The sequence below is a fragment of the Schistocerca cancellata genome, chromosome 4 (assembly GCF_023864275.1).
Source record: "Schistocerca cancellata isolate TAMUIC-IGC-003103 chromosome 4, iqSchCanc2.1, whole genome shotgun sequence".
Taxonomy (NCBI): domain Eukaryota; kingdom Metazoa; phylum Arthropoda; class Insecta; order Orthoptera; family Acrididae; genus Schistocerca; species Schistocerca cancellata.
The window spans coordinates 44,760,815-44,773,060 of record NC_064629.1 but is presented as its reverse complement, the minus strand read 5'-3'; the positions used below and the strand labels follow the sequence as shown (position 1 = coordinate 44,773,060).

General features: G+C 39.3%; 1 protein-coding gene across 5 annotated transcripts in view; it reads right to left on the bottom strand.

Moving 5' to 3' along the window:
• Positions 1 to 12,246, bottom strand: part of LOC126183319 (sarcolemmal membrane-associated protein-like) — a 285,047-nt gene that overhangs the window by 56,027 nt on the left and 216,774 nt on the right. For all 5 annotated transcript variants that reach the window (XR_007536720.1, XM_049925175.1, XM_049925177.1 and 2 more), the window contains 3 exons: positions 11,982 to 12,118; positions 5,099 to 5,276; positions 3,404 to 3,599 (listed from right to left, as the gene is read on the bottom strand). Coding sequence is in view for 4 of the 5 variants with exons in the window: in XM_049925175.1 (XP_049781132.1) it covers positions 3,404 to 3,599; positions 5,099 to 5,276; positions 11,982 to 12,118 (511 nt within the window). In the remaining variant the exon portion in view is untranslated. The remainder of the gene's footprint in view (positions 1 to 3,403; positions 3,600 to 5,098; positions 5,277 to 11,981; positions 12,119 to 12,246) is intronic.

The window sequence follows — 12,246 nt, the reverse complement described above, 5'->3', positions numbered from 1 at the left end:
CCATAACAATCTCGGTGGTCCCAAATGGACAGGGACCTATTACTCATCATGATCCCGAGAGGCAATACCTCGGGCATCAATACTACATTCCCTGCATAGTCACGGGGCTTGCAACTGTATGGGTACCTTCCAACTCGCTCATATGGACTGGCTACCATACTGAAAAGGGAAGCTCCCCATCGCACCCCCCTCAGATTTAGTGGTAAGAGGGCTCAGTGGACAGCCCACCAAAAACTGAACACAGATCAAGCATGAAAACAGGAAGGAGGTCTAACAAATTTTGAAAAAAAAAAAAAGCAAAATAAAAACAGTGAATGGTCCAAGGGCACGAAATGCAATAAAGAGGGCTCGACAGGGCAGCTGCTTCGTGGGTAAGTGGTCACGGTGATGGACTATCAGGCGGGTGACCCGTGTTCAAACCTCCCTCGTGTCTTTTTTTCCTTTTTTGTTGCATTCAAGTTTGTGTCAATATTTTGATGTTAACATTGTTTTGCAACAGCAAGGTGTAAGAAAGGGACCTATAATGACAGTCGATTCTACATCTACGTGATTACTCTGCAATTCACAATAAAGTGCCTGGCAGATTCTGCAGAGCTACTCTATTAGCAGCCGAAAGGAAATCTCTTTCGAATGGGAACTGCAAATGTTTGATGACAAGGTGGCAAGTGAACCGAATCCTAAACTGAAAAAAAGTTGGGTGTGTCACACACGCCATTAGTGACAGAACGTGTGTCATATGAAGGGACTCTCTTACTGACGCAACAACTTGTATGCCTCGTAAGTGAGTGAGATATGGCTCCTTGCCAGAGTTAGGTGTTTGTTTGAATGTGAATGTGATCACTCCCAAGGGAATGAAAACATAATAGTTTGTCACGTAAGCTGCAACAAATTAATGCAACTGTTTCACAATCACACAGTTTACCTGTGCTCTGTCAAAACATATGTTTTTAATGTTTTTGAAGTTATGTTCCCTTTTGGAAGTTTTGACTCTTGAATTCCTTTATTGTAACATAGTTCACACCTGTTTGTTTGTTGTTTTCATTTCTATGAGCCAAGTATGCGGTATTTCACCTGCTCTCACTATGCATTAAGTTTGCTTGCAACAATAACATATTCTTACCACAGGGCTCATATTCTATAACCAATGTATAGTATGACAACTACCAAGACTATGGAAAGAGAACAAACATTTCAATGATGGGATGGACAGTTCATAATATTGTGGAAATAGAAAAATGGACCGAAGAAGGTTTGAACATGACTGGTACATTTTACAGTCCACCACCGTGACCACTTAACCGTGATGGAGCGGCAATCCCTTTTCCCTCCATATTAAAATTCTGAGGCTTGGACTGTTCACTGTTTCTATTTTGCTTTTTTTCCCCACAATTCAGTACACCTTCTTCCTGTTTTCATGCTTGCTTTGTGTTCAGTGTTTGTCGGGCTGTCCACTGGGCCATCTTACCACTAAATCTGAGGGGGGTACAATGGGAGTCTTCCTTGTGAGTAGTGGGCAACATTCCCTCCATTGCTTGCACTTTTCTATTTAAAAAATGGCACAGAAAAGGAAAAAGTACAACAATGGCATGCTCGCCATGCACATACAAAAAGAGTTGCGACTCAACAGGGAAGAGGGGATGGGTGAGGAAGTTTAGCTGGATCTTGCCTTCTGCACATCTTTAACACTTCTGTCAACTTTGAAATTTTCACCAATATGGGCAATTATTTGATGTCTTCCAAAATTACTCTGCCATTACCGTTACATCTCGTGACTGTTCTTGTACTTCCAATATGACTTCAATGCAGCCCGAGTTCCATAAATGGTAACCTCACCTCAGTCATTGTTGCTACTTGATGGTCTTCCACTGTACTGGTACACCACACCACCTCTACCATAAATGTGGTGCGAAGTGCCTACTCACGAAAAATTTAAAAGTTACACTAAACTTCTGCTTTGAGATAGTAGCTTTCTTTTGAAATTATTGAATTACAAACAGTGAACACACTTTTGTTTGGATCACCCCCATCTCTGCCCCTGCATCTGCATCCCAGTGAATCTCTGTTGTATACTTTCTTTGAGAGCTACATATCTGAGTAGCGAGTTTAAAGCTGCCATTCCAATTGCATTGTCATAAGAGAAAAATGTTGTTCTTTTTGCTGCTGATGATTCGAGTACAGGACTAAAATGAAGTACCAGGCCTCTTACTGGAGTGGCAGCTAGTGGGAAGTTTGAAAACAACAGATAGTTCAGATCAAAACTGTGACAAAATTTAGTACATACAATTCATTGTTTCTCAAGGAATTCCACAAGCTATAAAATAGTTTGCTCAAACAGTGACACACAAGAAGCAGGCAGAATAAATTTTTGGGATTATGAATAGAACAATAATGTAACTGAAAAACTTCCACTATAATTAATGAAATACTTTAGTTCAGCTACATTCGAAAAATGAAGGAAATAGTTTCCAGTGCAAGTTTCCACTGACTAAGGAGTTACAGAAATATTTTTTTCTTAAGGAAAGTATCTTACACGGATCATACATTCTAAGAACATCTCCAGAGATCTCTGCAAAAAAAAACTGTGTGTCTTGACAATTATATCACGAACATATATGGTAAACTGAACATCACATACTCCACACTGGAGAACTGGCAACATTAGGGCAGGTATGTACCTGGTACTATGGCAGACTACCTGCAGGAAGACCAGTCTGTACCTCATTGGTAACAGTGCTGGACAGCTAGTTGCAAGTGCCCTGTGTATAAACTTGGCAAATAAAGTGGTGTGTTACTGACATCATCTAAGCCTATTTGTACCCCCCCACATATATATTCATTAATTTCGTTTGTTGTTACCAACATTGCTCTTTTCTCAAAAATTAGTGTAATATCATGAATGAAATATAGAATCAAGAAGAACCTCTACAAAGACTTCAAGGCACTAACATCTATCAGTGCACAAATAAGTCAAGTACATGGCTACTCATGCCTGTACCAAACAACCATTGTATGTTAAATATGTTACACGGGTAAAATTGCCGAGTTAAAATTAAGGAAATTCTGTATTTCAAATTATTCTCTTTCATAGTGACTCTCAATATAATATTTCTGGTTATTTTATAATTAACACTAGCACTGCAACACAATAACATTTTATAATATTAAATCATTTTGTTGTATTAACAGCCTTGACTTCTTTCCACATTACCAAAGTCCATTACATGAGATACATGAAGGTGAGGAAGGAAGGGAGGAAGGAAGGAAGGAAGGATTAATGCCTTGTGAATGATTAATGTCATTAGAGATGGAGCATAGGCTCCAAACAGATACAGAAGTTAGCTATATACTCTCCTGAAAGCAAGTTTAGTATGTTACCATCATGACACCTCATCGACTTATTGACCTGAGATTTTCAGCTTCCAGGATCATGCATCGGTTGGATAGCTGCTGAACCTCCTCTTTATCTTTATTGTCAGACATTAGTTCTGCACTATTTATACGTGCATCTAATTCAGCCTGAAGAGCATTCAGCCTATCCTTCATTTTTTCTGCCTCATTATGTCCTTGCTTCACACACTGCTGCACTTCCACAAGTTGCTCTGAAACAAAAATAATACAACTTGAAAAAATGCTAAGTTTACTGACTTCTTTTTCATAGAGAGATTAGAACTGTCTTTATTTTATTCTTAGAATTTACTTTTTTTACTGTATGGTTTTACAGAATGGCCTATTTATAATTCTCATTCATCAAGTTGTTCTGAATGCTTAAAATAAATAAGTAAACACATATGACAAAGTGAAAAATGAAAATGAAGAAATATACATAGTGTTTTTTCACAGCCTCAATATAGTTACTCATATTATCCTTTATTTATCAATATTATGGAAAATGATATATAGTGGGTCACTACGAACATTACACATAGTAATATTTACAATGAAGTTTTATGTACAGGGCTGTGGCATTTCTAACTTCAAAATCTAAAGATGGTATGTAACCAACTTTGGTTAGTAAAGAAACAGCCAGAAAGAAATAGTGAACCACATTTTGTCCACTTAGAGCTTTCTGAAGGCATAAACCTGTGTACATAGACGAGTCTGTACTTCGAAGACCCATATACCTCTGCTATATATGTACTCTTTATGATTAGATGTATGCTAGATCACTGTAGCCATCCTAATATTGCCAGTTTTAAGTTAGTGTACACGTGTGATGTATTGCAGCTAGTAATTAATTACATGTTAAAAATCTCATAATCTTGACAATATTCAACAACAAAATTTCATGTGACACTAATTTTATGGTGGCTGCAAGGGCTACAACATGTAACTTCAAAACATATCCAGATCTGACCATTCTCCCTGGAGAAAGCTACGTTCCACTGCATTGATGAACTGTAGTTATTAACTATTGGACTGATAATGCCAGATATCTGATGAATGCATTGCTGCAGAGATCCCGGTCTACAACTCCAACATGATCCCAGTACAAGCTTAAATCCCTAAATCCAACCAAAACATTTTATATCAATCATTTCTCATATTTAACTCCCCCCCCCCCCAAACAACTTCCACATACTTCCCAAAACACCCTCCTAATGCCAATTTTGGTTGTTTACCATACTTCCACTGACAGGATTTTCATAATCTATCTTGTTGTATTAAGGTCAACAACCTCTTCCTTCACCATTTTTTGCACACTTCCTAACCAATTTTATCACTGTTGCTCTAGCTTTCTTATACATCAAATTCACCATATTTTATGCCTTGCTGTCATCAAACATCATCATATTTTCTCCTCCTACCTCCAAAATCAAATCAGATCCAAAGCTCGTCTCATCCCTTGTAGATATGACAAATTATTCGTTCACCCACAAATGTGTATTACACAAAACTGTCCCAAAAGAACTAATACTTTAATGCATACTATGACTGGGAATGGGAATTAGTTCAGCATAAACAAACGTTCCATCTAAGGGGATAAGAGTGTATTCTCTTTAAAAGCCATTCACGAGTATAGAGCTACATCTTCCTGTCAATTACACATAATAACAGAGACAGAGGTAATATGGTTTGACTGTCAAAGTGGTCTACTTACTTCGCAAGCGCTCTGACTCATCACTATGACGACGAGAAGCTGCTACTTCCACTTGGAGCTTTTCCTCCAGTTTATGAACTTCCAGTTGCAGCTGATCTCTTGCAAATGTCAGTCGCTTTATAGTTTCATGTAACTTTCCTACAGTGTCAGATTTATTTTCAGCCATGAACTGATACACCTGAATAAGTTGGCAAAAATAAAAACCCATCATTCTGGTACATATTCAGCTGAAAGCAAAGACATTGTAGGAGAAAGAACATTGAACAAGAATTAACACACAACACACATTTTCAGGTTGTAGCAACCTTTCACTGACACAAATTCATGACTTTGTATGCACCTTGTCAAAGATAAATATGATTATATATTTTAAACAGCTAAGAATGTACACTGCCTTCTTTTATCCATCTCGTATTTGCCATTGTTTATCACCAACTTTAGCCAAAACAAATGTGGTTTTGTTCAAACAAGATATCCTATTATATGTTGGGGAATACTGGTGTGTATGACAACTTTAAAAACAACACATGAATATTACCACAATGAGCAGAATGTGGCTGCTAATGATATGTGGCTCATGCACTGAAACCCAGAAACTTTATCTGGTACTGAGCACCGAGGGTTTCGAATCCGCGCCAGACGACATGGAATTCTATGATCACTAGAGGTCTCTGCAGCAGTTGCGCCTTAAGCCATGGCTGCGCGCGCTCCTGGCCCCGAGTCTAATGTGTGAGAGCCACTGTGGAGCACGTGGTCCCAGCAGCCAATAGCGACATACCCTGTTGTGTATTTAGGTGGCTGCCTCTCACTCAGTGAGGCAGTTCGGTATTCGCGTTTAGTCAGTTGATATCTCTTTTACGGACATTGTGTTTACGTTGCTTGTGCTTACTTCCTGTTTACGAGTGGACGTTGTTTTGATTTTGTGAGGTTATCTCTTGTGACCCCATTGCTTTATACTTTGTTATAGATCTTGCTGTCTTGTTCGGTTGTCTTTTGTCCTTCCATTTCCGTACGTCCGTCTTGTTTGTTCACGGGCCGCTCCCGCTTGATCCCACCGCGTTTCGTTTGCGGAAAACCCACGACCTTTCCTGTTGTGGTTACAACATTTTAAGTGTGCAAAGATACTATATGAGTAAAGATGATGCAATGTCTCAGCCAGCAACTGTGGCATGGTGAATTGTTATGGTCATTTATGAACAACTATAAAATCAGAAAATGACTACTACTAACAAACAAGCAGTCAAAAGAGAGAGCAGAATAAAACCTAGCTTCAGATATACTTCCACATATAATCACATTGAAAACTTTCACTGCAAACTATCTGAAATTGTCTATGTGAAAGTACTATCAGTGCACATAGGTACATGGTGTGTGTGAACCAATAAAACCATAATGCAGCAGTGTTCAAACAGAAAGGAACATACCTGATGTAGGCGTGACGAAGAATGACCTATTACACTATTCCCTGATGAGACATGATTAATAACAAAACTGACAGTTCATATGTTTACATCCAAATCATAACAAATTAAATACAGTTTGCTCTTTCAGTCACTATTTACTAAACAAAGTAACATAGCATGCCTTGGCAGCAGGCTGCATTTCTCTGACAGTTTATTCTAGTCTTGGTATCAATATTTATCTTCTTTCATGTCATTTTGCAAAGGTCAGGGAGAGTTAAAATTTTGCATCTGCAGGAGGCCATTTATTATAACTCTGTCCACGTATTTCAGCATATAATCAAACACAGAGAATACCAAGACAAGATTTTTCCATTCCAATCTACACTACTACATGAAAACAAGATGCTATTTGATGTTGTTACCAAAAATATCAAAAAGTTTGTGACCAATTTACTTCACATTTTTAAACAATGCTCTGTCAATGGATTTGCTGCTACGGGCATGCTCCTTGCATTACGTGTTGAGGTGGCTTTTGTTATGGCTGTACTGCTCACTAGATGCTAGTACATGGAGGTAAGAATAGAAGGAGACGCCGTGACGTCACAGCTGTGAAGCTATGTGAAGCCGAGGGTAGCCATCTCAATCCGACCAAAACATTGCTGCTGTAAGCTTGTGTGCATAGGCTTGTCGCTCGCTTTTGGAAGGATTTTGCGCTATTATGGTGACTTGTGTGGTGTTTGGATGTACGAATCGTTCTGATTGTGATGCGAAATCGAAGGGAATAACATTTCATGTGTAAGTTGTCTCGTTAAGTGTGATTTTACAACTTCATTGTGAATGAACGTGTGCTACATCGGTACTTGTACTATATCGTGTTTTTCTCCTGTATGGTTTTAGATTTCCTAAAAATAAAAGTCGGAAAGCTCTGTGGGAGAATGCCGTGAGGAGGAAGAATTGGCGTGCGTCTAAATGAAGCACTATATGTTCTCAGCATTTCCGAGAAGAGGACATAGACCGAACTTCCCTTTCAACAGTAAGGCTCCGAGAAAATGCTGTACCATCAGTTTTCCCTACACATCCATAACATTTGCAAAAGGTATGTTTATTCAAAGAATTAAATTCTTAGTTTTCAAGTTCACATTTGAGTATAATATGTACGTATCGTCTATAATTGAAGTGCTGAGTAACTCACTTTGTCTTCATCATGTACCAAATTAAAAGCTAACACTACATTAACTGGCGTAATGTAGAGGCCTAAACAGGACACTGTGTAGATTTGCCATTCTATGTACCGTATTTCAGTAAATATTGGTGGTAATGAACAGTGTTTCCCAGTAGTGTAACGTAACTGAAATGTCCCAGTATGTATTACAAACAAGATGTATTTATGGGGCTTTGGAGGGAGGGTATAGCTGACTTAGTTTTCAGTTTCTATTATTTAGTTTGTGATACACGTTTATTACTGAATTAACAAAATTGTATCGTTTACATTGAAGGTTAGCTATTCGTAATATTACATTAAAAACTATTTTTAATCAGAAGAAACGCGGAATTTCGCCTTTACGAGATTTTATTTTAAACAAAAACTTTGAAACAACCAATCTGATGACGTTACATGCGTATATGGTGTAATTAGCGACTGTAATACACGCAGCGCTATAGCACACTGGCAATGTTTTGGTCAGAGTGTCATGGCAGCGAGCCACGCCCCCATGGCTTCAAAACGTAGTACGGCTGGGATACGTAGCGCCATCTCCCCTTATTCTTACCTCCATGTGCTAGTACCTGTGTGTGTGGGGGGGGGGAGGGAGAGGGAGGGAGAGGGTGGAGAGGGGGGAGAGGGTGGAGAGAGGGGCAGAGGAGGGGAGAGGGGGGAGAGGGGGGAGAGGGGGGAGAGAGGGGGCAGAGGGGGGAGAGGGGGGCAGAGGGGGGGAGTGGGGGCAGAGGGGGGAGGTGGGGGAAGGGGGAGAGCGGGGAGATGGGGGGAAGGGGGAGAGGGGGGAGAGGGGGGAGAGGGGGGAGAGGGGGGAGAGGGGGGAGAGGGGGGGAAGGGGGAGAGGGGGGAGAGGGGGGAGAGGGGGGAGAGGGGGGAGAGGGGGATAGGGGGGGAGATCACTGAATGATTTACCAGCATACAGTCCCCCTCACACTACTGTTACAGCAGCATACTAGATGTTAATATAGGCTAAATGAAATAAACAAGGCAAGGAAATGACCAAAACTTTCTGAGACTGTATGGAAACTTCATCATGCATTGTCATGACAATGCACAAGGTCATATCACAAATCAAGTTATGCAACTTCTGGCTCAATTTGACATTACACGTGTACTGTGCCTGCCTTATGGCCCTGATCTAACATTCTGCGCTTTTTTTTTATTCCCACGACTGAAGGTAAAACACTGGGGCATTTGATTTGAGAACTCTGAAGCAGTGCTCAAGATAAGTAAGGTGATTCTCAAAGAACTGAGAAAGAATAACCTGTACCATGTGTTCAGGAACTGGCAGAGGCTATAAAAAGGCATCAAGTTGGAGGTTAGCATTTTGAAAATGATCATGTAAACATTGAAATGGAGTAAGAAACATATATGGGGGAACATTTGTCTCAGTCGCTGTTGATCAGCCTTCATAGTTTCATGTCTGCACAGGTGGTGTCACATGGGAACAGTGCATTGAGAAGACAGAAAAACGTACTGAAATGTTTACAACCCTAAGAGTGCAGAGGTGCCACAAGTGCTGACTTGAACACAATCTCTGGCAGCATGACATAATGACAACATAACTCTAAGCAATCGCAAGCTGTCTATGCACTACAAATGGTCCTCAAAACAGCAGCCATGACAGTCAGTTGCTCCCGATGAGTACAATGAACTTCAATGACAGCTTGAGATTTTACCCAGATCTGATGTGAAAAGTTATGTAAGAATTTTTCGTACAATGATGTCACCACAAGAAACTTCAATCCAAAAAAAACAAGAAAATCAAGACTACTACGCCTCATTGCCACCCCTCCCCCTCGTTGCACTTCACACTTTTATACGATTGTCTACTTATTCCCAAAAAGTTTCCAAATTTAGTACTGTCAGTATCTTATCAATGAGATGCGCCAGAGTAGCCAAGAGTGCTAATGAGCTGCTTCCTGGATTCTGGTAGGCGCGTCAGCCAGCCTGGATGTGGGTTTTGGGAGTTTTCCACATCCCATTAGGTGAATACCGGCCCTGTCCCCATGTTTCACCTCAGTTAATGACTCACAGACATCTGAAAACGTTCGCACTATTTCATGACTTACACTATATGGAGACAGCTGGGGTACACTAATTCCGTCCCGGGATTTGGGGTGGCGGCAGGAAGGGCATCCGGCCACTCTCTGCAACTAACACTGCTAAATCAATAGTAACAAGGCTGACCCCACATTGAAGCGGGACAAAAGGTCTAAAGAAAGAAAGAAAGAAAGAAAGAAAGAAAGAATCTTATCAATGACCAAAATTATGGAGCCATATGTTGGGAGGGGGGAAACACTGTTGGCATTATTTTTAGCCCATTTTGACATCTTTTCTTACCTACATCTGTGGGTTCTTATGCTCAAAATGAATACATATTTTAGCATGATTTTTTCAGCAAAAGTATGAAGAGATGTGATGTAGGTGAATAAAATATATAAGTTTTATTCATAAAATTTGCAATGGTTTGAAATATTGTGTTATTACAGAAAATCAGGAAGCGATCAGTGCTATTTTAATGCCAATGCTAACAAAAATGAGCAACAAACACATGGCATAAGAATTGGTACAGCATTGCCAACACGATTATGTCCCCGCTGCCGTTTGTCATAGCTTAAGGTACACATTTACGTGCAGTCTGCAAGACTTGCCCCCACCTGGTCTATGCAGTAGTTCCTTGATGTCATCGCCAGATATTCGTTGTATTACAGAATGACATCCAGCCTTAGTCTGGAAATATTTTTATGAAGCGACATAGCAATGAAACACAATGCTTCATTTTCTTTAAACGATTTAAGATTTGTTTGACATTTCTATGCAATAATAATAGAGGAAGGAAATTATGGGAACAGAGAAAAATTAAAAACTTAACAACAATTCATTCATAGAATACAAAAACAACAGAAAGTAGCTGATCTGCTGCATGTCTGTATAATAGCGTAAGATACCTTTATCTACTTGTAGCCCTCGAAAACAGATGAATTAACAGAAAAAACTGAGTTCTTAAACCTCAGTTTTTACCGTTTAGCACTGACTATTCATAATGCCCAAAGGGTGGTATGATTCCCAGTAACAAAATGATTTTTTTAGTAGAGGTTCAAAAAATTAGAATCATTAGGAGAATACTGGTGATTTTTTGTAGTATTCAACCACATATCACTTTTCAAGAAAAACAGCAAATGGTGTACACACTAAGTTATCTTTTACTTGCCTATTTAATGTAGAGATAGAGGAGGAAACTAGTGTTTAATGTTCCATTGGCAATCAGGTCATTAGAGACAGAGCACAAGCTCGGATTAAGGAAGGATGAAGAAGGAAAGCAGATGTCCCCTTTCGAAGGAACCATCCCAGCCTTTGCCTTCAGCAATTTAGGGCAAACATGGAAAACCAAAATCAGGATGGCCAGATGTGGGTTTGAGTCACATCAAGAACCTCAAAATTCAACAGTCAAACAGTGGGATAAACATCTACGCAAGTCAATATTACAGCTTTTCCCCTATATAACAATGTACATTATATTCACGGCTCACTATCCACAAGTTACAGAATATATGTCCTGCAAAAAAAAAAAATTAGTTCTTTCTGCTTCTGATAGAGCTGACTACATCTAAATTCTGATACAAAACAAAGAGAGAGGTTTTCCTTTCACTCCTGTATCTTCAACATTTCTTCATTTGAGAAAATAAAAAAGTAAACCCAAATAACTAACTATAGCTGTCTCTTAACCCCACTTACACAATTTGAGCAATATTTGGCTTCAGAAAAAACTAGAATAGCATCTCTCTCAAAGATTTGCAACTCTAAAGGACAACACACCCTGTCATCACAAACACTGAGCATTTTATTCATATTGAAGAGTGAAAAGCACATGAATTGGAGTTTTCCTATTAGAATTTGTCACTCTCTATTAGGCCATCATCAGATAAGAATCTTTAGTTTTTGGGGCTCTGTACATTGCCACAATAGCATACTTATGAGTATTAGCATTTATTAAGCAGAAAGGCACGATAAGCCAGAGATTGATCCATAAGATGCACTCAATAGTGGAAGAGCAGCAGTTTGTGTGATTTTCAGTTTTAACTTGTTCTACCATGGAGCAACAAAAAAAACCCATAAACATCTCAAATAGAGTTATTCTTCCGTAAAATAAGATAAATAACACTACATGTTCAATGTTGGTTGTTTTTACCCAAGGATGGATGGAAACTAATGAATACTGAAATATCTAGAAGTGCTGATGTGGAACAGAACTGGAGCTCACCTGATGTTGCTGCTGAAGAATAGTCGTCTCTTCCGTTAAGCTCTTTACTTTCTGCTGAACATTTTCAAGTTCCTTCTGATACAGTAATACTTGTTCCTCAGCAGACTGTGCTTTATTCCGTGCTTCACTCAGCAGTTCTTCAATTAAAACATCAAAAGACATTAATATTAACAATTCACTAATTATCACAGAACAACGCCTCAAGAAATATGAAGCTTGGTGAAAAAGCTTTGTCACTGGTTCCCTTGTATGTTATTAAATAGAA